The 24,234-nt window shown below is 47.2% G+C and overlaps 1 protein-coding gene across 1 annotated transcript in view; it reads right to left on the bottom strand.

The window, feature by feature from the left end:
* ERBB3 (erb-b2 receptor tyrosine kinase 3) overlaps nucleotides 1-24,234 on the bottom strand; it is a 92,219-nt gene that overhangs the window by 18,387 nt on the left and 49,598 nt on the right. The window contains exons 4-16 of the mRNA XM_055003128.1: nucleotides 21,302-21,427; nucleotides 19,468-19,533; nucleotides 18,496-18,614; nucleotides 16,697-16,838; nucleotides 14,687-14,800; nucleotides 13,934-14,054; nucleotides 11,163-11,236; nucleotides 10,088-10,178; nucleotides 9,471-9,670; nucleotides 7,925-8,057; nucleotides 7,736-7,826; nucleotides 5,125-5,279; nucleotides 4,436-4,489 (exon numbers count right to left, since the gene is read on the bottom strand). Coding sequence (XP_054859103.1) covers nucleotides 4,436-4,489; nucleotides 5,125-5,279; nucleotides 7,736-7,826; nucleotides 7,925-8,057; nucleotides 9,471-9,670; nucleotides 10,088-10,178; nucleotides 11,163-11,236; nucleotides 13,934-14,054; nucleotides 14,687-14,800; nucleotides 16,697-16,838; nucleotides 18,496-18,614; nucleotides 19,468-19,533; nucleotides 21,302-21,427 — 1,486 coding nt within the window. The remainder of the gene's footprint in view (nucleotides 1-4,435; nucleotides 4,490-5,124; nucleotides 5,280-7,735; nucleotides 7,827-7,924; nucleotides 8,058-9,470; nucleotides 9,671-10,087; nucleotides 10,179-11,162; nucleotides 11,237-13,933; nucleotides 14,055-14,686; nucleotides 14,801-16,696; nucleotides 16,839-18,495; nucleotides 18,615-19,467; nucleotides 19,534-21,301; nucleotides 21,428-24,234) is intronic.

Below are 24,234 nucleotides of genomic sequence, written 5' to 3'. Positions count from 1 at the left end.
AAACCACCGATTTCAATAGTGAGCGCAGAATTCTGCATCTTGAGAATCCCAGCTTTACATTTTTAAACAGGACGTTTCTGGTCCTTATGACTGAAAACATTGGCTTGCTTGTGAAGGTGGAGCCTTCTCAGAAGCTGGAGAGAGGAGATTGGACTGAACAAGATTTTCACTGGCTTGTAGAGATAATGTCAGAGATTTTACAGAAAAAGATTAATCAAAATCCAGAAATGTTATTGCTATGTTTGAATTTAGAGAAGTATGATTGTAAAGAAAGAATAATGATATTTTATATGGCAACAGCAGCCAGGATAATTTATGTACAGCATTGGAAGAAAGAAGAGACACCAAAAATGGAAGATTGGATTCAGAAAGTTTTAGCGATGGCGGAAATGGACAAGTTGACGAGAGGCTTGAAGGAAGAACAACTAAATGAATATCTGGGGGTCTGGGAGAAGTTTAAAAACTATTTAGAGAAAAATTGGGATTTAAGGGGGAAGTTGTGGTCTTTTGAAAATATTTGAGTTGTTAAAAGTAGTAAATGTCTTTACTTGTAGATGGACAATTGGGTAAGAATTATTAAGTAGAGTTAATAGAATGTATAATGAGTTATAGGTTAAGAACTAGAAGGGAGAGGGCTACTAGGACTAGGGGGAGGTCAAATGCTGCTGGAAGTCAACCAGGAAAAGGGGGTTAGGGAGGGGGTGGGAAAATGTAGGTTAGGTTATGGATGTCAACTAGGATATTTGATAATCTAGAAATTAAGATCAATTGTTGTAAGTTTATATGTATCCATCCAATAAAAATTAAATTTGCAAAAAAAAAGAAAAGATTTTCACTGTCTTGAAGGAGGGCCCTCAGCGCCCATGGCGAGAACTCCCATGGCGAGAAGAGACAGAATAAACAGCAAAATGTGCTAATTTCGCATACTGAGATAACCACACTGGCCTACCGTGCAAGGTTGATGCAAGGTTGATTGAAACGTCACTGAATAACTGGGTCTCTTCTACGTGTTGCGACATATCATTGTCATTATTATACATGTATATGGGTAGCAGAGTGGTATTGAAAGCATAGCGGTAGTGAAAATACAGGTGGCATTTTCTTGGTGCAGAATCACTCTTCTTTTTTTAAAAAAATGCACTATTCTTTTAGTGCAGAGTACACAAAGCTTTGGTGGCATCATTAGAGGAGCATTTTGCTTGTTGGGGTTTCAGAGAAAAGCCCCCGTCCTCTTTCTGTTAACACCCCCTGGAAGGGCTTGCCAAGGTTTCGGCCACTCATTGGCTACTAGTCCAGAACTGGCTTTCCTCCCAGGATTTTATTATTCTGCACCATCTTGGAGAATCAAAAAAGGGTTGCCAACAGGCCTGGAGGAAAAAAATGTCCTGTTCCTTTAACAGAGGCTTGGTGGTGGTGGTGGAGAGGGCCCTCAAGTCATAGGCTGATTCTGCACACGATGGATAATGCACTTTCAATGCACTTTATCCATCGTTTGAGGTGGATTTTTTTGTTCCGCACACAAAAAAATCCGTTCCAAATGGTCTATAAAGAGGATTGGAAGTGCATTATCCAACGTGTGCGGAATCACTCACAGCTGACTTATGGCAACACTTGGTGGGGATTTCATGGCAAGAGACTAACAGAAGTGGTTTGCCATTGCCTGCCTCTGCAGCCCTGGTCTTCCTTGGAGGTCTCCCATCCAGTTACTAACCAAGGCTGACCCTGCTTAGCTTCTGAGATCTGACAAGTTCAGGCTCACCTGGGCTCTCCAGGTCAGGTCAATAGAGGTTTAATGGCATGTGATTTACCAAGGGATGTTATTTACCTCCATGCCATGAAAAGCATCATTTTCACATACTATGCTTCTATTATTCCTTTCTCCAGGCCTGTTGGCAACTCTAGCTGCAACAAAGAATCCACAGACCCAGAAATATACTAGAATGCTAGAACTACAACATCCTCAACCATTTAAGCAAATTCTTTTTTTTGTAGTCTTTAAAAATCCACTCTTTCCCACCTGTCCCGGCCATGGGAAGGCCAGCCAAGCGAAATCTGCCTCTTGGCCGAACAGGGGAGCCCCCACACTGTGGGTGCCTGCTTTCCAAGCAAGCGGACAACCATTTCCTTCTGCCTGCCAGCCCTGTGACATGTGCTTGGCCTTGTCGGCGCTAACAGCGGCACAGAAGAGCGGGGTGGGGAATGAACTTTTTTATAGGCTAGTGGGAACTTCCTACACATTCAACGAGCGGAGTAAGGAGATCAAAGAGGAGCGATCCACTCCCTCCGGCAACAGGCAGGGACCTGCAATGGCCCTGCCCTCTTTTCATGCCGCCCACGAAAACCTCAAGGCAAACTGGCACATTGGCGGGAGGAGAGAGGGAGGGAAATTTTGTGAATGGAATGGGAATGAAAGTGGGGGTGGAAGGAGAGGGATAGCCCCTGTCATGTCTGCGGCTGGGGGGGGTCGGTTGTAGGTGTCACTCCAGAGGCATGCCTCCAATCTACAGGGATGCTTTCCCCCCGCTTTCTCAGGAGTGAGTCTCAGTGCTAAGCTGGAAAAAGCATCTGACCCTTTGTTTACAGGAGGGCCTGCTTGGAAGTGATAAGGCAATCAAAAAATTGAACAAGACGCAACAAGCTTGTAGAGTGAGTTTGTGGGCGGTGGGGGGGGGGGAGGGCTGTGAACTGGCCAGTTTCCTTGCCTTGGCCTGTGGAGCTTTGGCAAGCAGTGTCCTTAAAGCTCCTGTGTTTGAAATGGGGGGGGGGATTTTGGAGAGGATTCAAGCCACAATTACAGTCACAGCTTGGAAACGCTACTAGAAACAGGTGCCCGTTGGCTGAGAACTCGGAGGCAGAGTGGAGGAGGCGCATGACTGATTTCACAGAATCCTAGGGTTGGAAGGGACCTCCAGGGTCATCTAGTCCACCCCCCTGCACAAGGCAGAAAATTCACAACTACCTCCCCTTCCCCCCCACACACACCCCGTGACCCTTGCTCCATGCCCAGAAGATGGCAAAAATGGAGGGATTTGATCAAATTGCTCCATTTCTCATAACCAGATCTTAAGGAGGGGAAAGACTTTAACCCTTGGAAGAATTCCGCAATGGGCTGGGGTTCCCCTGTAACTGGACAGTCAGCAGTACGTTGGCAGCTGTGCAGATTATCCATTCAATGCTAGAGGCGGCTTTTCCCATCTCCCCCTTCCACCTGCAGTCTTCTACGACCCCTAACAATCAGAACCCTGTGGGTCACTGTACCCCCAGGAACGCAATGGGGGTTGAAGCGGAGGGGAGAGGAAGGAAACGGTGAAAAGATGCCCTCCTGCCGGCAGAGTGCCTGCTGCACGCGGAAAAGGAGGTTATGGTCCAAGCCAAAGAGAGGAATAATCAACAATTAACATTTTAACTCTTCATAACACCCTTGAGTGCAAAAGTTGCCAAGAGATCATTATATCCCTCGGTCACAATATGGGACATTACAACATACTAGTAGAATCCCAACAGCTCAATCACATGTAGTAAGCATTAGCTAACATACCAGGTATTCTTTATATCTTTAAAAGTTTCAGTGTTTTGCCTAATGTTTATGAAGACGAAAAGACAATATACAATTCCTATGTGTGCGCATGCGCGCATGTGTGTGGCTGTGGGTCTCTGTGTGTGAATCTATATGAATCCAAGCCACCCGGATTCATGCCACAGTAACATGCAGCCTTGACTACTGTAATGCACTCCGCCTAGGTCCTTCCTCAAAGTCAGTTCAGAGACTCCAGTTGGTGCAGAACGCCACAACTCAATTATTATCAGACAGAGCCTGAATATTACTCCCATTCTACAGCCACTCCATTGGCTTCCCCGCCTTGTATGTCATTAAACAGGTTCAAGCTAATCCATCATTGGCTGGGCAGAAGTCTCTCGTTTGGCCCTGGGAGATTCATTTGGGAAGTAGCTACTTTTAAGGGAGCTCTCTTTTTTGTACGGTGCATATTATTTATCGAAAAGCTACATGGACAAATTCAGCTGCGTTTTATGGCAGGAAGCCCAAAAGCTTGAATGCTGGATGGAAAGGCAGTTTGAAAGAGGGAGCGGCAGCTTACGGTGTGTATACTCATATCCCCTTTCCATCTCCGGTAAACATGCATTGCAGGGTTTTGTATTGTCTCAAAAACCTGGATAACCTGTTTGAGTCTGAGGCAACAAAAGAGACATCCATACACTATGGAGTAGCTTCTCTCAAACCCATTTCAATTTTCTTAAATAAATTGTGTGTTTTCAGCTTAAGGATACAATCCCATCTCATTCTCAACAATCCTTTTGGGCACAAAGCATCTTTATGGCATTTGTAATTTGGAAAAGCAAGCGGGCCAGAGAGGGACGTTCCTATGATAAAGAACTCATACAAAGTCCCTCACGCTTGAAGGATCTTGACACGTACCTGGCAACGGGCAGATGCTCCACAAAGCAGTCTTCAAGATGTGGACCATCACACCTATGTGGAAGAGAAACACACAATTATTTTGGAAACAGAGAAAGTCCACTTCTTGTGTGATTTTCAAACCCCTGACAGACAGGAATCCAGCAGTGCCATCCTAAACTAATAAAGAGTCCAGTAGCACCTTTAAGACTAACCAACTTATTTGTAGCATAAGCTTTTGAGAACCAAAGCTCTCTTTGTCAGATGCAGGACAAAGCATCTGCTTGTTGAAAGCTTATGCTACAAATAAGTTGGTTAGTCTTAAAGGTGCATCTGACGAAGAGAGCTGTGGTTCTCGAAAGCTTATGCTACAAATAAGTCGGTTAGTCTTAAAGGTGCATCTGACAAAGAGAGCTGTGGTTCTCGAAAGCTTATGCTACAAATAAGTCGGTTAGTCTTAAAGGTGCATCTGACAAAGAGAGCTGTGGCTCTCGAAAGCTTATGCTACAAGTAAGTTGGTTAGTCTTAAAGGAGCTACTGAACTCTTTACTATTTTGCAACTACAGACTAACACGGCTAACTCCTCTGGATCTATGATCCTAAACTAAGTTAGACTCTCCTAAGCTCAGGACGTCCATGGACTTAGACATGGACATGGAAAAAGGTGTTGAAATGATTATTATGGCTAAAGCCCTGATTCCGAACCTTACCCTTGTGTGCAATTCTCATGGCACGGCCAGCACTCCTTGTTGGCATCTGAGAACTTGAAGATGAGTCCTTTCTCCCCTAGGATACCATCGGGGCAGCTTTCCACGCAGTGTGGTCCATCCTTATAGCCGGCACATTGTATGCAAGCATCCGCTCCCTGAGAAGCAAAAGAAGAGGAAGCTCACCGAGGAGTTTGTTGCACTCCACACAACAACGCCGACGCTGGAGAGAAAGGCCCAGGGGAAAATATCTGGGGTTCCATGAGCTTCGAGAGCTATGCCCTCCTCCCCACTGAATGCAGTAGGACACTGCAGTGGCTTCTGTATCCCCGCTGTTGCTTCTTAATCAATAGAAGCGTCATTAAAACAGGTTTTCCAAAAGGTAACTTTCAATCTCTGGTGCACTCTCTACAAAGCTATTATCAAGAATGCTGCCAGGCTCTGGCAGAGGCAGCAAGAGCTCGGGACTCAGCAGCACGAGAGAGGCCCTTCTAGCGGTACCCAAGGGCAGCTCCTTCCCTCCAATAGCTACACCCGCACCAGAGAGAAGGGCGTCAAGAAATCCAGTTTTTAAATGTTTATTTTGATTTTACAAAAAAGCACACGAGTGTTGTTGTTTTTTAAAGGCTTTCATTGACTTGCTCGCTGGTAGGCAAAGGGAGAAGGGACTGTCTAGGCGGCATCGCTGCTTCTCTCTTGAAGAATAACAGCAGTGGGCAGGGGAAGTTTTGCAGAGGAAGGTTTGGGCCGGGCATTTGCCTGAAAGCTTCTGGTGCAGTCATTTGTGGTGTGTGTCACAAATGATTCTGCCTGGTTCAGGGCTACGCTTGCAGCGGCAGCCACCAAGCACCCAAAAAGAACCTGAAGTGGGGGAGACGAGCGCTTCTTTACCAGCTCACAGATGAGAGGGTGCCAAAACCCCTGTCCAGATCTGTTCAGTTCTGACAAAGAACTATCACCACTGATTGACATGCTTCCCTCCAAATCTTATTCATTTCCTTTATTTATATACTGCCTCTCTCCCCGTAGGGACCCCAAACAGCTTATACTGTTCTCCTCTCCTCCCTGTTTCCTTACAACAACCCTCTGAGGTAGGCTGGGCTGAGCATGACTGGCCCAAGATTACCCAGCAGGTTTTTGTGGCAAAGTGGAAGATTGGAACACGGGCCTGTCAGATCCTAGTCGGACGCTCACATCACTGCACTACATGGGGCAACATCAGAAAGTCAAAATAAAAAGCTAGGCCCCAAACAGCATCCTATGCATGAGCTCTCAGTGTGCTTGCTTGTGACATTGCAATGACTAGTGCAATAAGGCTCTACTAACGTTTGCATTTGCCATGTGTTTGGGAATAATGGGATTAAGTCCTGTGTGGAAGCCCAGTTATAACTGGCTGACTGCCAAACCACAATGCTTACGTCCCTATGAAGTAGGGTTGCCAGCTCCAAGTTGGGAAATTCCTGGCGATCTGGGGGGTGAAACCTGGAGAAAGTGGGGTTTGGGGAGGGAAAAGACCTTGGCATGGCATAATTCCATAGAATCCACCCCCCCAAAGTAGCCATTTTCTCCAGGTGAACTGACCTCTGTGGCCTGGAGACCAGCTGTAATTCTGGGAGATCTCCAGCCACTACCTGGAGGCTGGCAACCCTACTATGAAGTGTGGAAGGAGCTAGAATCAGCCCTGCACCCACAGCTTGGAACTTACATGCTTCTGAGAATTACAGCACAGCTCCGCTCTACATACTACTGCTACTGAAGAAAGAATATCAAAGACAGTGAGCAGGGCCTCTACTCTGCTATGGCCCCAGAGCTAGGGAATAGCCTTCCAGAGGATATTCATGCTGAGATTCATTTGTCTAGAAATCTTTCACATATTTATCCTCCCTCCAAGGAGCTCAGAGCAATGTATATGGTTGTCTCTTTCTCCACTCACCCCCTCACTACAACCCTGTGAGGTAGGGTAGGTAGGCTAAGAGAACATGATACGGGCCCAGTCACCCAGGGACCTCTGGGAATTTGAATTTAGGCCTCCTCAGTCCTAGTTTGACCCTCAGGAAAATGGACCTTTGGATACTTACCGTGAAGCATCTTTCTCCTCTGAGGAAAGGAGGACATCTTGGACAGTGGGAATCACCCAAGAGGTCCTCCGCCTCAGAGGGAGAACAGACCTTTGGAAACTTACCGTGAAAGGTCCTTCTCCGCTGAGGAAAGGAGGACATCTTGGACAGTGGGAATCACCCAAGGGGTCCTCCGCCTCAGAGGGAGAACAGACCTTTGGAAACTTACCGTGAAAGGTCCTTCTCCTCTGAGGAAAGGAGGACATCTTGGACAGTGGGAATCACCCAAGAGGTCCTCCGCCTCAGAGGGAGAACAGACCTTTGGAAACTTACCGTGAAGGGCCCTTCCTCTGTTAGGAAAGCAGGACATCTTGGGTGATTCCCACCATCCAAGATGTCCTCCGCCTCTGAGGGAGAAGTGATAAGCTAAACAACTGTTGTTTTACATTACTTTGGATGGTTATTTCTATGAGTTTATGTAGAAGTCAGAAAAACAAATACAGGAAAAAGCGATTGCCAAACCCCAGCCTGCCAAAAGCTATGCGGTATTGCCATACCGATCCATTGCAGGTTAGGTCGCCATCGATCCTCTGGCACTGCGGATGGCATGGGAAACACGCGCCATCTTGCGCAAATTCTCGAACCTCCCTAAATGCAGCACAGAAGAAAGGAGGCATGAAAAACTGGGTCTGGGATTGAAAGGGAGGGAGAAGGGCAGGTAAGTGACCGCGACAGGCTGTCATTACCCCTCATAGAAGCTGCACGAGTCGACGCATGTCCCTTCGCGGCTGTAGTTGCGGCAGGAGACGCATTGGTCTGGGCCAGGTCCCCAGCAGCCATCGCTGGAGCAAAGAGGATCACAGACTTTTCCTTCTTGTACTAGTAGAAAAAGGGAGACTGGATCACAGTTGTGCACCATCTTGTATTGGAGACAGTGCTTCTTAGAGCCCTCAAGCCATATTTTAATCTCCCTGACCCATCTACGACCAAGCCACTAAAAGGCAAGTGTTTTTATACACACAATCCCATAGGAGCAGCAGAGGCCCAATTTCCAGAATCACCTGCCACTATTATATTGGTCACGCACAGCAACATTAGCAGCATGTGCATAACCGACAGTCTGCACCAGGCCTTTTTTCCCACCAGGAACATGGTAGAACGGCATTCCAGCAGTTCTCCAAAGAGATCACGTGTTCTCCAAAGAAATCACGTATCTGATGCCCTGCCCAGCTCATTCTGTTCCCTTCTACCCACAGCTCACGGCGTCAGGCTCTTTTGCAGCGCCCAGCCAGTTTGCTTCAGGTGTCTGGCAGGGAAGTCCACACCAGGCAGCTGAAAAGCCAGGGTTCAAATGCCCCTTTCTGTGCCGCTGTGCAGCAGCACAGAAAGGGGCGTTTAAACCCAGCCGGCTCACTTCAGGTGCCTGGTGGGGAAATCCCAGCATGGAAAGGGGCATTTAAACCCAGCCGGCTCACTTCTGCTGCCTGGCCAGGCAGCGGAAGCTGGGGTTTAAATGTCGCTGTGCAGTGGCATGGAAAGGGGCATTTAAACCCAGCTGGCTTGCTTCTAATTCTTTAGGGCTAAGCCTGGCCTCATCTTTTGTTTTTATATCCTCTTGGGGGATGGCTCTACCCTGTGTGATGATGTCACTTCCCGGAAGTGATGTCATCATGCAATCCTGGAAGCATGCGTGCATATGGTACCACTGAGTTCCAGCACCTCTTTTCCCAGAAAAAAAGCCCTGCTGCACACATCATACAGCAGCAAGTGAAACATCTGCTCTTATATCACTGTGGGGGTGATCGGTCTGGCCCAGAAGGTTGGAACATTCACACACCATCTCCATGGCACTAGGGGAAATGACTCCTGTAACACTTAATGTTTTTGTGTCTCTGCATGCACACACGTCCAGAGGGAACCTGTGACACGAGTCCAAGAGTGGAAGGAGAAGGAACAAGCACCCAACTTTTGAACAGTTTGTGTGAGCATTATGGGATTAAGGCCCACTTTGCCCCTTCGCCACAGAGAAGAGTGAAATTTCCTTCTCTAAAAGGATCAAAGAATATCCAAGCACGTGCCTTCCTATGGGGAAAAACTGGGGGATTCACCCCTGCAGTGTCTTTGTATGACTAATGCAGAAATTAGCTATGCTCCCAAATAAACACTACAGAAACCCGAAAGCCATTCACCTTTGTTCCTGTGAAGGTAGCCTAGAAACAGCAGGCACCAAAACGCTGTCTTCCAGCCCCCACAAGACCGTTCATCCCTCCCCCCTCTTGCCCGCACACTCACTGCATCTGTTCTGGTCCTTGTTCTTCCTGATATCAAGGTCTGAGCGCCGGCGTGAGAGCACATCCCAATTGATTGTGTGGTAATAGCAAAGCTGCCGGTTCTCGGTGATGTAGACCTTGCCAGCGCTGATCTTTCGAAGCGAGCGGAAGCGCAATGAGGTCACGTTCGTGTTCTTCATGATTAGCAGTGAAAAACCACGGCTAGGAAAAGAACGCAAGCTAAAGTCAGCCTCAGGAAATAGACACTCAGCTGGGCTGTATGAGAAGCTACCAGCGGCCATTTCTGCAAACAAGCCACTGGTAGTGCAAACTTCTTGGCCTCTAGAAGAGGAATGGGCAGCTGTCAGACTAAAGCCAAGAGGTGGTCCTGCAGACCAATCCAAGCAAACGTATAGAAAATCATTCATGAACGTGGATGAGAGGCCGGATTCCAGATTGCCCACTATTGCCCCCGTGACTCTTTGGACTTCCGTTGAACTTTGTGGCTTGCTCGCTAGTCCCCAGCATGTCTTCGGTGGGAGCACACCCTAAACATCACTAGGAAAACAGAAGGGGCCCCAAGGCCTTCCCTGATGCAAAAGCCAAGCAAAGGAGGCTGGACAAGGGAGCGACACTTACTTATAGAGGCTCCGGCCACCGATAGTGACCAGATTCGAGAAGACACTGAAATCGTTCATGTGTTTGGGCCACGACTGGATGTTCAGGTAGCCTGGAAACAAGAACAGAAGGACAATCATTTCAGAGACCTTAATAATCATCCATTCACCACCCCACCTCTCAAGGCCTCTGTGCTGCAGCCCAGGTTCAGGGCCTTGAATTTCATTATTTCCCTCTGGCTTCTAAAGGGGCAGGAGAAGGACTCTCCATTCCCTATTCTCCCCCAGCAGTGCTGTGCTAATGCCCTGCAACCACCCTTTCCTGGTAGTATTTCCGTTCTTTACTAGCAAAGAGTCCAGTAGCACCTTTAAGACTAACCAACTTTACTGTAGCATAAGCTTTCGAGAACCACTGCCCTCTTCGTCAGGTGCACTCTTTGCTATTCTGCAACGACAAACTAACACGGCTGACTCCTCTGGATCTGTTCTTTACTGTTGCTGTACTGAAGACTGCCTTGATCTGAGAGATCCTTCGCTGCATCTGTCACTCCCCAAATTTCAACCTAATTCGAGCCAATCACAGGAGGAAAAGGGGGCCCAACGCATTTCCCAGACGAGCTGTGGTTCTCAAAAGCTTATGCTACAATAAAGTTGGTTAGTCTTAAAAGGTGCTACGGGACTCGTTAATATATTAAGTGAAACAGGTGATGGGAGTAAGCAAGGGACAGTGGAGGGATGGATTAGGAGAGGTCAGGGTGGTTTAGGAATGGCTTTGCTGAGGAAGAAAGCATATTCGGCACAAAATCAAACTCTGTGAAAAGCTGAAGTCTGTATAAAGAGCCTTTCTGGAAAGAGACGGAGAAGTTGTAGCTGGCATTAGGAGCCCCACAGCACAAGCCATAAGCAAGGGACTACAAGAAGCAAAGGGGGCTGACTGTAGTCGCACCTATCTCTAGGGGGAACAGCACTGCCATATCAGCACTAAACTCACACCCTGTCATTCAACCTTGTCAGTCCGACAAATCAAATTTTAAAGGGCAGCATCTCAGTGTTCATTCCCTGCCTATCACACAGAGATCCTCACACCCCAAACTCACCTGTGATCTCTCGCACGGTCCGGAAGATGTTGAGTTTTTCTGGGTCCAGGGCAGAGATATTATGCCAGGGGTCTCTGTAGGTAGGAGACTGAGATGGTCAGAACTGGGGAACTGGCTTCAGGCTGGGTCAGCCCAGGAAGAAGTCTGGCAAAGTTCTTCTCCAAGGCTTTCTTTACCACTCGTTTATTACAAGGTGACATATCCAATCCTCTTGGATTTTTGTACATGACCAAATTTTTCAGCCAGAAAAAGAGCCTCTTTTCATACTCTGGTTGTCAACTTGAGAAAACTCACCACAGTGTTTTTTTTTTTAAGTAGCCAAAAGCTTTAGAGAAAAGACAAGTCCAAAAGGCTCAGGTGGAGCCAGGTAATTCCACACCCTTGGAGCACAGCCTTGAACACCTAAAGCTGTCTTGCCAATCCAGGCCACTGGCCGCTCAAGGTCAGTGTTGTCTTCTCTGACCAGCAACAATTCTCTAGGATAGACGTCGTTCTCGTCATCTATTACCTGCCTCTGGAGTTGGTCGGGATCGAACCCGGGACAATCTGCAGGCAAAGCTGTGTCCTGCCACTGAGTCACAGGCAAATTCCTTGCCACAGCTGTCCTCTTAGCACTTACCAAGCAGGTTAGCCCTCAACCCACAGACTGTAAACAGCAGTGGGGTTCATGGGGGCGGGGGTAGGAGCTTTTGTGAGCCACAGCTGTAATATCTGAAGAAGTGAGCTGTGACTCACAAAAGCTCAAACCCTGCCACAAATTTTGTTAGTCTTAGAGGTACCACTGGACTCTTGCTCTTCTCTACTGCTACGAGAAGCACATAACAACAGCAACTCATACTAGCTATTCAAAAGCAGTGATAAACCTGGCAAGAGGCTCTTTTGCCAGAAAAGGGCACATAATATGCTTCTAAAAGGAAGTTCGGCTCCTTATGGATTAGCAAAAAGCAGGGCCGTTTCCACACTACTTACCTTCATCCGGAACGTTGCAAAAAACCCGCGGAAGGTAGCATCTTCTCGCGTGACTTTTGCGCGATGTCGTGCAAAACTCGTGCAAGAAGATGCTATCTTCCGCGGTTTTTTCGCAATGTTCCGCAGCGTTCCGGATGAAGGTAAGTAGTGTGGAAACGGCCCTGGACAGGATCCCCCTAAACTTGTCTGCTGGAATGAGCTATTTGGATTCATACCTACGAACTAAGAGCCCTACTAACAAAAACTTAAAGGAATCCCTCACGATTGTCTAAACTAACCCAGGGTCTGTGCTCACCACGGTGTGGTATGGGAGGCTATTGTCCTTGGAGGAGGAGAATAAGGAGCACTTTGTAAGGTTAACTCTCTTCTACTGCTGCTGACACGAAGAAAATATGAGGGAACATTTCTGGTAGAAAGACAGCATTGTGCTCGGTAGGAAACATAGGGCTGGCTTAAACCATTTTGCTGCCTGAGGCCACTCATCACAGCCACTGCCTGTCTCATCCCCCCCCCCCATTTCCACAGCAACTCCTCCCCAGAATTTTCTCCCCCAGCCTTCTTTAAGAACATCGTGGCCTGCCACACACACCTTCGGCGTCTTCACACATTTTCTCAAGATTCCATCATTTTGTGAGAGCGAAGACATGATCTGGCAAACTTGCTGATAGGACCAAGCTTAGCAAGGGGTGTGTGTGTGTGGTTTGCCACACCGTTTTTAAGAAAAGGGGTACAGAAGAGAGGGCAGCCTACAAGCAGAAGTGGCAGAGACGGGCAGGACGGGAGATTGGTGGTAGGTGGGAGAAATGGTTGAGACAACCCACAAAATCCACAGCCAGAGGTGACCGCCTCACCTTGGCCTTGGCACCAAGTTAGGTAGGCCCAACTCTGTTTCATAAATATCTGCACAGTAATGAGCCAATTATACTACTGAAAGTACCACCCAGGAGTCCATGGAGTAAATTTCTCAGGCATTAATTCTGGAACCCCAGACGAATCTTTTGTTAGATACTGAATTGGTTTTGGCTACAGGGACAAACCCACCCTCATCTTGAGGCTGTTTTGGGGAGAGGGTACTATTGGGATGAAGGAGACTTCTGAAGTATCGCTGGCTCATCAGCTAAGACACAGTCAAGGAGGGACACAGGGTGACACTGCTGACAGTAGCCAGAGAGAGAGAGTCCAGCTTCACTAAGAGGAGCTGAAGTCAATGAGAGTCCATGGGCAAGTGGCTGTGCTCTCTTTAAAAGGGCTCATAGATCCAGAAGAGTTAGCCGTGTTATTCTGTAGTTGCAAAATAGTAAAAAGTCCTTTAAGACTAACTAACTTTATTGAGGAATAAGCTTTCGAGAACCACAGCTCTCTTCGTCAGATGCATCTGATGAAGAGAGCTGTGGTTCTCGAAAGCTTATGCCTCAATAAATTTGGTTAGTCTTAAAGGTGCTACTGGACTTTTTACTATTTTAAAAGGGCTAACAGAGTGAGATACGGGAAATCTCACCACTTGCTACAGGGAGGATGTCAAAAAGTGGAGGACTTGGATGGTGGTTAACTATCTCCCCTTTTGACCTGAGACAAAAGCAGGCCAGCCAAATCTGCAGCCAAAAGGACTTTGGGTCCTACTAGAGAACTTTGTGGGACGGTGATCCTAACCTTTGCATGGCTGTCAGTCAATAATCATACCTCTCCCCAGAGATGTCTGCATCACAGCCACATAGGGCTCTCGGCTATGTGGCTGCTACCCAGCTGCTCTGCCTCACAACACAAATAACCACGTGTTAGGCACATCATTAGGGCATGCCTACCCTTCCAGGCCGGTGATAAGGAAGTCCAAGTTGCCCAGGATTTTGGTGCAGTTGACGAAGCGGTCAATGTTGCTGGAATCTACTGTCTGAAACTTGCTTCCGATTCCGGTTCCTTCACAGGCTGGAGAAACATGGCAAGGGAGATGAATGACACCAGCTTGTCTCCCTCCCACTCCCATATTAATCTCTGGGAGTAATATGAAAAGCAATAGTGACTGAGAGTCTCTCTACATGAGGCACTTTACACGGGATGCTCAAGTGTAGAGAGACACAACGTTAGCTAGGAAGAGTAGTTTAAAAAGATAGAGCCAAAGGCTCCGTCAATTTCACCTCCCCTTAGGGGAGGCGAAGAGGAAATTAACAAACCCTCTGAGGAGCGATCTCCACCAGCTCTCTTTTTAAACTATGCTTCCCACAGGCACCACGTTGGGGATCACTGAGACAGCCCCTTCCAGCTTTATAATTCAGTCCAAAGATTGTTCAATGTACCCAGTTTGATATGAATACATCCCTCACACTAAATAGGCAATCGTGTTTTGAATGCAGGTATGAGTAGAAAAAAACCCAAAGCAAGAACTTGTGATATCGCTATCAAGGAAACTTGTGGTATCGCTATCAGTCCTAAATATCACTATCACTCCTTCTCCATATCAGCTGCCAAGACTAGTCATGTTGAATGCATCATTGCAACACCAGCTTCAAGGATGCTCTCAGACACCCCAACCAGTGTGGCTGTTTGTTATCCTTACGTACCTTTTGGACAGAGTCCCACACAAGGCTCGCATATCCTCAGGTCATTTTTTTCCACTTCCATTTTGTCGTTAGGGCAAGTTCGGACACAGGAGCTTTGATCCACCACAAAATTATCTGCCAGGGAAAGTGGGAAAGCGTTATGAGTAGAAATGGGCACGAACCGAAATACGAACCAAAGTTCAGCATGAACCGGGCCGGTTTGTGGTTTGCGAGCCAGCAGTTTGTCAGAGCCCATTTCTGACGAACCGCCATGACCTTTAGGCTGGTTCGTTTGGTTCATTTTTTGGTTCGTCACTGCAGACAGCCTGGTGGCAATCAGTCAGTTTCCTAGGCAACAGGGAATGGACTTCCTGCAGACCTTCTGCTGACCCAGAAGTGGCCTTCTGCTAACCCGGAAGTGACAATTTGCTGACCTGGATGTGATGTTTTCACGAACCAAATGAACCGGTTCGCGAACCGGGGCAGGTTCGTGAAAGTTTGTGGTTTGTGAAATGTGACGAACCCGGTTTTTTCCCTGGTTCGTGCCCATCTCTAGTTATGAGATAACAAAGAAAGAACGGAAAGATGAGGAACCAGTGTTTGGAAGATCTTTGCCTCCGTCTCTAGATTTGAAAGAAAAGGATAGAGCGATGTTTGGGGTTAAAGTTCTAAGCCTGGGCTAGGAGCCAGGGCTCCTCTCCTCTCTCTCCTCAGCTCTGGAAGGGGGAGTGAAATCTAGTAAATCAGTGTGTGAGAGAGGAAGTAGATACCAGGACTCCTAGATTCTCCCCCAAAACATCCCATTTCTTTCCAGTGTTAGCACTAGAATGGCAAAAGCCAGCATATGAGGATTATAGAGCAGGAGTCCCAATAAAGAACCACAGATTAAAGCAAATTCTAACAAACAAACAAACACACAGCAATTATTATAATTACTTCACATCCGGGAACAGTCGAGCTGTAACAAAAATACACAAAACACAAACCAAGCAATCCAAAAACCTTGTTTGGGTTCAGAAGGGAGTGACAAAATAATGCAAGGAGCTTGTGGGCAATTAGGAGATACCCAACAGTTCCATCAGTGAGGAAAACGAGAGCTAACATGGTAAGAGAGCTAAGAGACCCAGGTTTGAATCCCCACTCCACAATGGAAGCTGGCTGGGGGACCGTGGTCTGCCACTCGCTTGTAGCCTAACTTATCTCACAAGGTCATTTTGAGGAGAAAATGGCGGCAAGAAGAATGTTGAAAACCACTTCATATCATTGTTAGGGAGATAAGTGAGGTATAAATAAAGAAACTTCAGTCCCAGACCACACAGGTTTCCAGTCATAGTCAACTCGGCATGCAGATGTAGAAGGACTAAGATGCCCAACACCTAGCAACTTCCAAAAACACTCCTTAACAAGGCATATGTCACGTTGGGATATATTCTGCATGATGGCTCTTATTTACACCAGCCCATATATCTGGTTACCTCCTCCAGGCTGGACCTTCCCATGGAGAAATAGCAGTTCAGAGAAGAGCCCCTATTTCGGTGCACAGGTGTAATGGACTGATTTATCCATACCACATTAGAGCTTCTGAGCTGTCCAGTATGTAAAATTTATTTCCCAAGATCTGGATAGCATCAGAGCGTCAGACGACAATGATCTGCTTCTCAGTACAAATTATTTTCGTGGATTCTTCTCTGGTTAACGCTTTCCCATCAAGGTACCTAGAGACTTCCTTAAAGTTTAAATCTTTATTATAAGATGTAAAAAAAACCTACTACAAACTAGAGAAACAGATTATGCTTAGTCTTTTCCAGACGCTAAAAAATCATTTGTCTGCTCTTTTCCAGCTACTTTTAGTTTGTCAAAGATACAAGAACATCTGTGTTTTTCCATAACCTGTTAATGAACCGCATTAAAGGTCATACAAAGTTTACTAAAATACACATGTATAATTGGAGTATATGCAATCAAAATCATATGTTTATGTCTCCTTTGTTGCCATAAATGTTGTTGCCATAAATGCTGTCTATGACTTACGTGGGCAGTTTTTGACACAGATGCCGCCATACTGGTATTTAGTGTCAGGGTTGGGCTCCAACTGGAACGTGAGCTTGTTGTAGATCAGTGGAAGGGGGCAGAGAGTTTCACAGGCCCCGCTGTCATTAAAGTGCCGGCAAGCCTGGGGTTGAAGAAAGAATGTTGGAGAAAGAGGGATAAAACCACGACTCCCCAGCACTCCATGCTGATATCCCAAACAATCCTGATCAAATACAGGTTTCGGAGGACCATGATAGCACAAACAAACAAGGCTATGCAGACTGGGACCAGCATATCTGCGGGACCACCTCTCCCTATATACACCCCAGAGGACGCTTCAGTCAGCAGAAAAACAATTATTGGTGGTCCCTGGCCCCAGGGAAACCTGCCTGGCCTCAACCAGAGCCAGGGCCTTTTCAGTCCTGGCTCCAAGCTCTCTGTCCATTGAAACTAGGGCCTGGCATGATTTGCTATCTTTCCACTGGGACTGTAAGACAGATGTTCCACCAGGCATACGGTTGAGGCTAGGCCAGGCCTCCGTCGGCCTTGTAGGAGGAGGAGGTGAACAATTTAAACCTCCCCATCAGATCTGTCCACCGCCCTGTTTTTGTATTAAAAGTGACTGAGATTTTATAATGTTTTAATGATTTTTGTTTTTAATGATTGCATGTAATTATGTTACTGTGTTTTTAAATGATGTGATCCGCCCTGAGCCTGCTTGTGGGGAAGGCGGAATACAAATCCAATAAAATAAATAAAAATAAATGAATAAATCTGCTCTGCTAACAACAGAGCCTTTCTTTTGGCACAAGCTGTGGACCCTTCCTCCAACAGAGGCACGTTCCTATGAAGGAAGGCTGTCCGCCTCTAACAAAATAGATTCACAGATTCCAACTCCTGAACTAAGTCCACGGCTCAGTGGAAAAACCACGTCCTCATCACACAGCTGCAAGAAGACAGCATCATAGCTAGATGTGAGAGCAGGTTAAGACAGGCTAAGAGGATAAAGCATTCAAGTTCTACAGAAAAGAAAGATTAGCAAAAGGATTGCTTGACTGTGCAAAGGATATCAAAAGATTGGGGGGGGAATGGCATTATTGTACTTTAGAGACACAAGAAAAAGAAGATGGATGTATAGAAAATAACAAGAGAAGCAGCCTGACTATCTTCAGAAATGCAAACATTACTAAGGTAGTGACCACAGGTATGGTAGGGAACAGAGAGAGATTTATGTGGTTGAATGCTGACTGGTGTTGAGAAATGTGTATTACTCTTTCCCCACAAATCTCGCCTATCCTTGCATTCCAAGTACAATTCGTTTATGACCCAGGGTTCCTGGCTCCCCGGGGGTGAAACTAGAGGATGGGTGGTGGCATCAGGTACTTACCCCTCACATGCACTCCTGCGCCTACCTGTCATGCGAGAAAATGACACCATTCCTGCAGTGACACGGAAGCAATGGTTTGTGGTGCCAGGGACTGATCCAGTGTTTGGGGCTGATTTTAAGAGAATCAGCCCCTGGTTTGACCTGTCACTTCTGCGTCACGCTGGAAATGGCTTCATTTCGGGAGCAATGGGGGGGCACACATCCACTTCCCGGCCTGCCTCTAGCCTCTTCAGGTGTCTTTTCCCCCTACCAGCCAAGTAAGGGCGGCACTGGGGGGAAGAGGTTAAGATGGCGATCCCCTGCTACAGTGAGGCATCTGGCAAGCCAGCTATGGTTCCTTTCTTTCTTTGACCCGTCCCAAGCACAAAAAGTCCCCTCCACAGAAAGCTGGATGTGAAGATCGGTTACGTACAAAGCACTGCGTCTTTCGGGGCCCCGTGCAGCCTCCTGCGCATTCGTCATGGCAGCACTCGTTGGGATTGGGGCCGAAGCAACGTCCGTTGCACTGAGGGGCGCAGATGCTCTTGGTCACTGTAGCAGAAGGGAAATATTATCGGTGAAAAGGTGTTTCTTCTCAACAACCGGCTCCACCCTCCTGGAAAAGGCAGCTCATTCTCTAACCCCCCCCCCGTTCCACCCTTTCAAGCCCTGCAAATGTATACCGTGTTTACTACCCCGTAACCCAGGGCCCCTCCACACAAGCAGGAAGCCTGTAAGTTGAGGACATCCGATCCTTAATATGGTAATCGTTCCAGCCCTATTCCATGGACCAGTCACAGGATATCCCATCCCAATGTAATTGGGACGTAATTAATGGGTGGACTGAGCTTTGCTACCAACCACAATCTTCTTTTCCAAAGGAAACCAGTGAGTGCCGCTGCACTCGATTTACACAAATAGGGACTTCTCAGAAAAGCAAGGATAGTCAGCCCCCAAATCTCCAGGAATTTCCCAAGGCAGAGTTGGCAACCGTAAGACTATAAGCCAAATTACTTATTTTGAACAAATGAGGCACGGCATCTGGGATCCTGTGCACGAAGCTCTTGAATTTGGGGGGAATCTTTGAGAGTTTGATATAGTGTTATATACAGCACAATCAATTCAACTCTGAGTCTCAATTTTTCTCCTTTGGAGTGCTTTCGGCTCCCCTGACCTCTGCTCTAGCACTCTGGCTGCTAAAGGGGAAGTTACTTATTAACGTACTACAATACCTAATCTAACCGTACAGGTCGAACCACTAAAATGGGTACTGCCCTCCTTCTTTTTCAAACGCTGCCTCTCATCCCATGCCAAGTTTAAGAGGGTCTCATGCCCAGTTCTGAGGTCTTCTCAGAGCCTTTTGACCCCCAAGACTCCTACCCAAGAAGATCAATGCAAGGCGTACATTTTTGACAGTTATCAGGACCGGGGCCCCAGCAGTGCCCGTTGCAGCTCTCATGGCAAGGAGGACCTGTTCAGGGAGAAAAAGAACACCGTATTAGCCACTGAAGGCCCAGCAGGTGCGTGCGCTGGGCCAGAGAGTCAGCTTACCATGCGCGATACGCCACTTCCTCTGGGATCTCCTCATTTCTTAAATGTCTCTCTTACGGTTACGATTGCCAGGTACCCTTCACCTCCCGTCGGGAGGGTGGCGTCCCTGGCACTTACTTGTGCGCTGCACAAATTTCTCTTTCACGTTCGGGTGCCCTGGAGCCGGTGTGATGATGTCACTTCCGGAAGTGACATCATCACGCTGGCAGCACGAGTGCTTCCGCACTCCGCATGGGGTCGATTTGGCCTGTTTGGGGCCCAAATTGGCCCCAAACGAAGCGCGGGAACGCTCCTGCAGGTGCCCACTGAATGACTGCCAGACAAGGGAGCAAATCTCCGGGAGTTTGCCCGCCACTGGCAGGCACCTGGGAACCCTACTTACGGTCCTTGTAAACATCATTTTAGAATGGTTATATGTTAGTTGATTTGTGTTTGCGTGGATAGAAATGTTGGAATTTGACTGGGAAGTCCTGAATTCGAATCCCCCCACAACGGAGCGGCCTTGAGCAACCTATTCCCCCACTTACAGTGACCTGCTTGGCATCAACCAGGGACACCGCCTCTAAAAAATTTTAGGAGGCGCTGCAAGGCCGTTTTATCTGCCAGGACTTTTAACAGAGGGCCAAGCTACACATGACGAATGACACTTGAACAGCAAGTGTATTTCTCCCTGTTCACTTGCCCTCCACTCAATCCACTTGCCGTTCAAGTGTCATTCGTCATGTGTAGCTTGGCCCAGAGTTAGTTGTCTTTCCTGTTTTCTCTTTCATATTTTATAGGTGTTGTTAGTTTGGTTTTTAGGTGATTGTGTTTTTTCTTTCTTTTATATTTATTATTGTTTAAACAATCTTAAATTGTCATTAAAAAAACCAGAGTATATGCTCGGACATCTTTTGGGGAGAAGAATATCTGAAGTACTCTTTAACTTTTTCAGTGGCCTTGAACCGTGAGGAAAATTTTAAGAAATAAATAAGTAAATAACTTTTCTGTCAGCCCAGCCTACCTCACAGGATTGTTGTGAGACTTATACTGAATAACCGCATGCATTCTGCCCTCAGTATTGTGAAAGAAGGGCATGATAGAAATGGAATACAATGTTTATTTATTTCATTTATTCCCAATGAGGAACCAAAGTGGCTGACATTATTCTATTCCCCTCCTTATAAGAGCTGGTGTAGCATAGCGGCTAAGAGAATGAACTGCAGTCTAAAGGGTCATTGGTTCAAATCTCATCACAGGGCCAAGCTACACATGACGAATGACACTTGAATGGCAAGTGTATTTCTCCCTGTTCACTTGCCCTCTACTCAATCCACTTGCCATTCAAGTGTCATTCGTCATGTGTAGCTTGGCCCTCAGTCACTCTTGCTTAGCTTCAGGGCCAAGCTACACTTGACGAATGACACTTGAACGGCAAGTGGATTGAGTGGAGGGCAAGTGAACAGGGAGAAATACACTTGCCGTTCAAGTGTCATTTGTCACTTGTAGCTTGGCCCTCAGTCTACCACAGAAGGATAACACTGGCCTACTTTACAGGGCTGACATAAAGATTACTATGATAGTTCACTTTCAGTTTATTCAAGCTTAACAGCCCGTAGGCCATACTACAATAGAGTTGGCAACACTGCCAGAATTATAGCTATTTAAGTCCACCCACGCACCCCACCGTACTATATGTCGAAACTCACACTTGTCTCCGTTGTCTATGACCACTGGCTCAAAATCTGAGTCTCGGATGATGTCCCCCCAATTGATTGTGTCCACGTGGCACAGCTGCTTGTTCCTCCCAATGTAGACACCCCCAGAAAGGATTTCTGAAAAGCAAAAGGGACAGTTAACGATCACGTTCCCTTTGAGAGAGAAAAAAGATCCAGATTGCGAGGAAAAGCCAGTATTCTGAGCAATGAAATCACGCGCCTGAAAAAGCGGGCTGAAGCTCATGAAAGTTTATGCTACCATTCCTGTGCACACATGAATCTGCCTTTTACGGAAATAGACTAGCGGGTCCATCAAGGCCGGGGTTGTCTACTTAGACTGGCGATGGCTCTCCAGGTTCTCTAGTAGAGATTTTTTACATCACCAACTACCTGGTCCTTTCAAGCGGCGATGCATGTCGGGCAGATGCTCTGCAGCTGAGAGCCAAGCTACAAGTGACGCCTGACATTGGACACTTGTCAGCTTCCCTCAAGTTTTGATGGGAAATGTAGGCATCCTGGTCTTGCAGCTGTAATGGAGAGCCAAACTGTAAAACCAGGATGCCTACATTTCCCATCAAAACTTGAGGTAAGCTGACAAGTGTCCAACCTGTGTAAGACGTCACTTGTAGCTTGGCTCTGAGGGCCAAGCTACACATGACGAATGACACTTGAACGGCAAGTGGATTTAGTGGAGGGCAAGTGAAAAGGGAGAAATACACTTGCTGTTCAAGTGTCATTCGTCATGTGTAGCTTGGCCCTGAGTCACCTTCCCTATCACAAGAAACCCTTTTAAACACTTTGACGGTTTTGTTTTCAAGTCTTTCAGGGGAAAGACGAGAAGGGACATCTACCTACTCCTTTTGAAGTTTGATAAATTCCCTCCCATAGATGTGAAACCTCTTCTTTCCCACCAGGAGGGTACCATTTCTTCGTCCCATCTCACTCAAATGCCAGCACTCTTTGCTTTCTTGGCACACTGTATTCCTATGCCTGTGTCAAGCAATCTCCATCTGTTGCTTCAGTCCTCTTATCAACCAATTGCTGTCAGTAGCTATATTGAACCTGCTCTATGAGCAGATCGCTCAGCAGGCGGAGTTAGAAGGACTTACACGCGTTCCCCAGCGGAGCAAGTCGTTACATGAGGCAAGGAATTCTAAATTAAAAATTGAATTTTGGTGGGAGGACGTGACCTCACAGGAAAGGGAGGAGTTGGAGAAGCTGGCCTTAGACTTGTATGTGGCATTACAAATTCACAAATACCTCCCCTGCCCCCCCCAAACACCCAGTGACCCTTACTCCATGCCCAGAAGATGGCAAAAATGATGTCACTCCCCAAGAGAAATCAGTCAGTTTTAAGGAAAACACTGCCACTAGAGGAGGCAGGCAGCTTCCTAGAGTGTGCGTTTTACCCAAGTGTTCCCCGCCCCAAGACACCCCTTGTCCCCCGGTTTGGACCTGGCAACCCGGCTGCTGAGAGTCCTCACTTCCCATACTCCACTCCAAAAATGTCTCAAGTCAGGAGCTGGCAATCCTAGATCTGGGTTCAGGTATGACTGCCCATCCGTTGGGCCTTACCTTCAGTTCCTCCTTGACTGGCAGTCTTTTTGGCCAGAGAAAGGTTGTGCTTGGCCAGACATCCTGGGAACAAGCTGAGCCCCAGCAGATCTGCCGATGCCTAAGCAGCCCCTTTGGCTGGCAATCCAACCTGAAAGCTGGGCAAAATTGCCCGGCATGCTACTGTTTGGTGCATGTGCTAGCTAGGGTTGCCTACTCCTACTGTATCTGGCCATGACTATGACAACTCGAAACCCTAATCCTGGTTTTCTGTCATGTTGGTTTTCTTCCCATATCATGATATAGCTATTTCTGGCTGTTCCTGTACCCCAACCTTGATTCGACTAGCGTTTTCATGGTTTCTGATCCGGCCTGGCTCCTGCTCCTATTGTACTTTGCAGCTCCCCAAATCTCACAAAGATTTTTTTTGTAGAGCTGACAAGGATCTGTTGCACATTACCATCATTCTCGCGGTACCTCTTTCTTCCTACTCATCATCAGTCACTAACTTTTTCCCACAGCTCTTTCTTATCACCAGAAAGTAGATTGGAAATCCTTTGGGCAAGCAGCGCCGCTCTTCTGCATTCCACTACGCTATTAATGGCAAGAAACACATTCCGAGTTCTAGTACTAGCGACGAGATGCCAAAGGCACATTCGTGCGGCAGGAGATACCGCTCAGGTAATTCCTAAAACCCATTCTCCCCAGCCAAAGATCGTCCTGTCTGCCAGCAGAAAGATCACACGATGAGAAAGCTGCTAGGCAGGTGTTGTCTTTTGGTGCCACTGTAGAGCAACAACAACAACACTAGCAACCAAACAGGCTGGTTGGGGCAGGAACCTACAACATGTTCAGACCTGACTTGCCGCTGGTTGCCTGCCTGCCTCCCTTTTTGTTCCGCTGACATGATCCCCAGGAATTCCAATCCACACATGTCTTCCAGGGCTGCCGCTCGTCTCTCAGGAAGACTTCAGGCTCAAGTGTGTGGCCGGGGTGGAGTGAAGGACAATGGCATTATGTAATGAATGTACATAAAGGGATACAGGATTGTACCCACTGGGCTCACCCTCAGGCTCCATACATTCGACAGAAAGTCTGCTCAGAGTCAAAAATGCATCATTAGAAATTTCCACTGCGCGTGCAGAACATATGCGTGTAGATTTGAACATAGGGTTGCCAGCTCCAGGTTGGGAAATTCCTGGAGTTTTCGGAGGGGGGGGGGAGCCTGAAGAGCACAGGGTTTGGGGAGAGGATGAAACTCAACAGGATATACCTTTAACAATATGGAGAGGGATCTAGAATCTAGCTATCCAGGTATAATTTATCCAGGATGCAAAAAGAAGACATCTCCCCTCTCACATCATAATTCA

The sequence above is a fragment of the Eublepharis macularius genome, chromosome 19, assembly GCF_028583425.1.
Source record: "Eublepharis macularius isolate TG4126 chromosome 19, MPM_Emac_v1.0, whole genome shotgun sequence".
Classification (NCBI taxonomy): Eukaryota; Metazoa; Chordata; class Lepidosauria; order Squamata; family Eublepharidae; genus Eublepharis; species Eublepharis macularius.
Note: the sequence above shows the minus strand (reverse complement) of the source record. Positions and strands in the feature narration are given on the sequence as shown.